General features: G+C 28.8%; 3 protein-coding genes across 6 annotated transcripts in view; 1 reads left to right on the top strand and 2 right to left on the bottom strand.

The window, feature by feature from the left end:
* The window catches only part of LOC119829810 (negative elongation factor D), a 12,640-nt gene that overhangs the window by 4,662 nt on the left and 3,034 nt on the right, over positions 1–4,944 (bottom strand). The window lies entirely within an intron of this gene.
* LOC119829812 lies at positions 781–3,351 on the top strand. 3 transcript variants are annotated; one of them, XM_038352533.1, is made up of 5 exons: positions 781–944; positions 1,159–1,337; positions 2,294–2,419; positions 2,882–2,950; positions 3,122–3,351. In XM_038352533.1, exons 2-5 carry the CDS (start codon positions 1,231–1,233, stop codon positions 3,324–3,326), a joined length of 507 nt encoding a protein of 168 aa, XP_038208461.1. In that variant the 5' UTR covers positions 781–944; positions 1,159–1,230; the 3' UTR covers positions 3,327–3,351. The 3 variants fall into 3 exon arrangements, with proteins under 3 accessions (XP_038208461.1, XP_038208459.1, XP_038208460.1); XM_038352531.1 differs by having other exon boundaries at positions 781–1,062; XM_038352532.1 differs by lacking the exon at positions 2,882–2,950 and having other exon boundaries at positions 781–1,062.
* LOC119829814 (FUN14 domain-containing protein 1-like) lies at positions 3,456–4,717 on the bottom strand. Of its 2 annotated transcripts, XM_038352535.1 has the most exons (4): positions 4,452–4,715; positions 4,186–4,381; positions 3,975–4,068; positions 3,752–3,808 (listed from the first exon to the last, which is right to left on the bottom strand). In XM_038352535.1, the coding sequence occupies exons 1-3, from the start codon at positions 4,592–4,594 to the stop codon at positions 3,988–3,990; spliced, it is 420 nt and encodes a 139-aa protein (XP_038208463.1). In that variant the 5' UTR covers positions 4,595–4,715; the 3' UTR covers positions 3,752–3,808; positions 3,975–3,987. The 2 variants fall into 2 exon arrangements, with proteins under 2 accessions (XP_038208462.1, XP_038208463.1); XM_038352534.1 differs by lacking the exon at positions 3,975–4,068 and having other exon boundaries at positions 3,456–3,808; positions 4,452–4,717.

Below are 4,944 nucleotides of genomic sequence, written 5' to 3'. Positions count from 1 at the left end.
GCCGAAGCGTGCTCGACTACCACATCCAAATATGAATAGTATGTATATTTCTGTCTCATTCTTTACCGGCTTCATTCTACACATTTTTGTATTTGCGTCTCTTACCTGTCTTTTTTCCGTTGCATGAGGTTTGAAATCACAACGATTCTAAAGAAGTTTCACTTCAAAAGTTGCCTATATGTTATTCCAGTTGTACAGCAGATAGCTGGACGTACCAAATTTTATTGTACTCGGTTCAGTAGTTTCTGCGTGAAAGAGCAACAAACACACACACATCCTTACAAACTTTCGCATTTATAATATTAGTGGAAGGATAGTAGGAAGTAGGATTAGTGGGATAGTAGGAAGTAGGATAGTAGGATAGGACAGGATAGGAAGTAGGAAGAGTGAAATAGTAGGATTGTTTGATGCAATGAGTAGTATAATACAACGGGTAGTTGAATGTATTCAGTTGTTTGATGCGGTTATGTTTTCCTATTTACAATAACTTTACTTATCCCATCCCAAAACTGTCTTTATAAGTTAATTATAACGCAATTATAACAACATCGCTCCCGTCCTACTCTATATGAAGAAAAGATGGTAAATTTTCTTTAAAATTAGACAATTAGCTTAATTGATTGTAGCCTAATTTTCCTGAAACAGAAGATGTTTGCGTCGACAAAATTTATTTAAGACCAATATCATTCACAGTACCAGCTGTTTGATCTTGTGTATAATCCACAGATTAAGAGATAGTTACTCAATATATAATATAATCTACGTTATCCTGACAGTGTCATGTAGTAACTAGCTTTGGGTGTCATCCAGTGTGATCCATGTGCCAAATGATCCTTATAGACAAAAGAACTATATTTACCCGTATACAAAGACAATTGATAAATAATAAAAAGATACAAAGATATACATTCAAATTTCAAACGTTATTTTAAGAAATAAATAAGGTACCTAAAATATATGTACGTAATGAGTGAAGAACACAATAAGCTCCCAAAATCAGTTTTAAGTTATTACGTGCAACTTTACTGTAAAAAAAGAAACATCAATAAAAATATAAGCAAAGTAAGCATTAATGATTTTGAAACACTTAAGTATAAGTAACCTTTATAAGTTGTTTTTGCAAAATAATATAATTCTTATGTAATTATTGTATTTTAGCGTAAAAGTTTGGTAGCAGAAGCAACAAGATCATGGTTAAATCTAAGTTTTTCTAAGCGAAAAATATTGACAATGAAGTATGAAAATTGTTACCTAAAATTACGAAAGCGGTTTGCTGATAAATTGCGAAATACCATACCATTTTCAAACAAAAATCAAATACCCGAAACAAAAATAGAGTAAGTTAACCCACAAGAAATCTAATATTTCGCTTTTATTATGATCCAAAAAAAAAAAAACAGAAAAAGAAAATTTTGAGGTTGATAATATAATATCTATTAAGCATTATAAGAAAATATTTAAATTCTATTTTTAATTTGGATTTAAAAATAGAATTTAAGAGAAAATTAAATAATTATGTATCATTGGGTTCACCATGTGGTTCTAAGATATTAAGCTTTTATTATATTATTTTTGGCTTTACAATTATACTCTCAGTCCACCCTGGTTTTGCTCATGGTGCTCATGGATGTATATCTTATGGTGAAATAATCTTTGAAATTTGTCCAGTAGTGCATGAGAGTAATGTGTTCAAACTCAAAATCAATTCTGTTTTTTATTTATGTACACTTTTTCAAGTATCTATGAAATTTTTAGAACCAACAAACAAACTCTTTATTAATATAGATTTGTAACAATAATTTTAACTTTTCCATAAGAATGAGATGTTTCATTAGTAAAAAGCAGTACAATTTTCTAGACTTCTATTACTCCTTTTATGTGTGCTTGCAATTTTGAATACTTGTCACATTTATTATTAAACTAGCTTTTGCCCGCAAACTTTCCCATTGATATAAACCCTGTAGGATAGAATTTATCAAAATCATTTTTGCAGATGCCTACATGATAACAGCAACTGAATAAAGTTATAATTATTGTAAAATTGTCCTGAATATTGATATTCTTCATTTAAATTATTAGACTTAAACGATTTGACATATTTTGCCTGTCTCCTATGAATAAATAAATTAATACGGTATATATGGTTATAAATATACATTATTAATTTTACAATATATTTAACCAACATTCTCTAAAATTATAAGGTTTCTCAATTAATAGCATATTTTTTGTATTTTAACCATAACAGTTGTTATATAATAAATATGCAAATTTCCACACAATATTGTTACAGTTGTATCAGTAGAACACACTCTGTAGATGATGTATGCAATATTACCTCACAAATGTCAGAAAATGAAAACAACCAAAGCATTCATGAAAGCAACCAGAGCATATGTTCTGTAGATCATCAGCAACGGTAAGTTCTTATTACTCTTAATTCAAAACTGTATTTTAATTTTATCTGCTTTTGTATTAAATATATCAAGGCTTTTTGAAAATTGGCATTTAAAGTTTATTTCTGTAATGGATTACTTTTTTAAGTTACAAGGCTTGTTTGATGAATTTACTACAGGGAGACACTATATTTTCATATTTATGTAATACTAATGGTCCACCTTGGCATTGTCTGAGCCACATAATAAGCTCATGTATACATAGATAGCACTTTGAGATCATGTATATTTTCAATGGTGAAAAAATTTTGAAATTTGTCCAATAATTCCAGTGATTGATACATTCAAACAAACAGCTTATTAATAGTGTAGATTATGCTTGGAATGGAATGACCTTAATAATATTAAAGTTAATGATATTATCTCGTTTTTCTATGTTTTTCCTCTGTTTTCTATGGGATTATTGAATCAAAATGAACAAACAGAGATGACGAAAAAAATGAATCACAATGGCCTAATGTATCAATTCTTAAACCATGTCCACCTCAATTCAGGTATGTGTTTAATGTTTTGTTATAAAAAAGTATTTTTTTCTAAATTCTTTCTAAATCACAAGAGTTCAAATCATTAACAACTGTATCAAGAAATGCAGCAATTAAGATAATTATTTGTATTACTTATAAACATACTTTTACTAATTTTCTTTTATTTTTTGGATATTCCAGAACTACAAAGGAGCTTTATTATATAATAAATAAAAATACTGAAGACCTAGAACCCTGGGAGAGATTAACAGTAACACAGAGATCAAAATATTCAGATGCTGCAACTCGTATTAAGAGACTATACCTTATGGAATACACAAATTATTTAGAAAATCTATCTACTGAAGACCTTTACACACTTTATAAAAATGTGAATGATACATAAATGTATAATTATTTTTGCAGTAACATTGAAAACAGCATTTTGCTTTTTTGGGATTAACATTTCAAAAAAAAAGTGACAATGAATAAACTGCATATTTTACATTGGATGTAGCTGAATAAAAATTAACTATTTGATTAAGCAATTTATTTAAACATCCATATTAGATCAAGGTAACTAAATGGAATACAATAATTTAATAACTGTTATTCAATTACTAAGTTTAGACTAAATCTAATTAACATTATGAGAACATGTCTTAAATATAATATTTAGGTTATTTTACAAGAATATGAAAAAAATTATTGGCCGCAAAGCAAACCTATTGCCATACCGGCTGCAAAGGAAGCTAAAAATACATGTGATTCTGTAGCACGGTACTGGTCATCACCAATAAAATTATTATACCAGTGTTTGGCTTTTTTCTCTTTTTTCTTTAATAATTCCTCAGCTTTGTCAAGTTTTCGGTCCACAAACCTCTCTACCTAAAAAGAATGGGAAAAATAGTTTGAAATTTAAATATAATAAAAAATAATACAATTCTTTCAAGTAGTAGAATTATAATAGATACAAATTAAAAAGTTTCAATTTTATATTGAATTAATTTTATACTTGACTGCTTCAATTAACAGCATATGCTGATACACTCACATAACAACAAAAATCATGAAGTAGCAATTCCAAAAAAGAAACCTCCTGCAAAGCCTGCTGAATAATATGAATTATCTTTGGCAAATAATAACACCTGTAACAAAAGTTTCCAATATATATAAATAGATTTAGATCATAGTGGCAGTCAAGTATAAACATTTTCATCAAAATATAATTTTGAAGTATATTGTTTTCTCGCATTTAATCTTACTTTTTCCATCCAATCGGGTGATTTTCCAGTAGCCTCTTTCTCTATTTTATCTGTAATTTTGTCCACTTTCTTATTAATTTTATCCCAATTAATATCAATAAATCCTTTCTGACTAGCAATGTGTAACAATATGACACCGCCTCCTAAACCAACTGCGGCGATCTTTCCTATTTTCATTGTGATGAAACCTGTAATCCTGTTATTAAGTTTGTTTAAACATTATTACTTCCATATGTAAACAAAGAATGTAATGAGTCAATGCTTACCATCCTGACGCAGTTCCTAAAATTAGCTGTTTCGTCGCTGAAGTTTTTCCAATGTCAGCAATGGCTTTTTCAATAAAGTTTTTAGCATCATCTACAATCTTTTTAGCATCTTCTGACGCATCTTCGGTCTTCGGTTTAGCCATTTTATATTTACAATCCCCACTGCACCGTCGTTAGTTAACGAAACTAGGTATCGATTTAATGAAGAATTAAGGATCACGAATGAAGTCACAGAAAATGAAAATAGAATGTTTAGAGTCGTCACAAAAGAAGTCCCGAAACTAGGAATGTGAAAAAATAATCGATTATGGAAATAATCGATTGTTTTAAAACAAAAATCGATTTAAATACGTTTTTAAATTAATAACCGATTTTTTAGGTATCGCAAAGTAATAGAGTCGGGTGGTGCCTACTGCTACTACTTAGTCTGGCCATAAATACTGTTACACTTAATTATAAAAAAATATTACATTTGAATTTCGAATCTGTCATT

Source organism: Zerene cesonia, chromosome 10 (genome assembly GCF_012273895.1).
Source record: "Zerene cesonia ecotype Mississippi chromosome 10, Zerene_cesonia_1.1, whole genome shotgun sequence".
Classification (NCBI taxonomy): domain Eukaryota; kingdom Metazoa; phylum Arthropoda; class Insecta; order Lepidoptera; family Pieridae; genus Zerene; species Zerene cesonia.
This window is presented reverse-complemented; position numbering and strand designations above follow the sequence as displayed.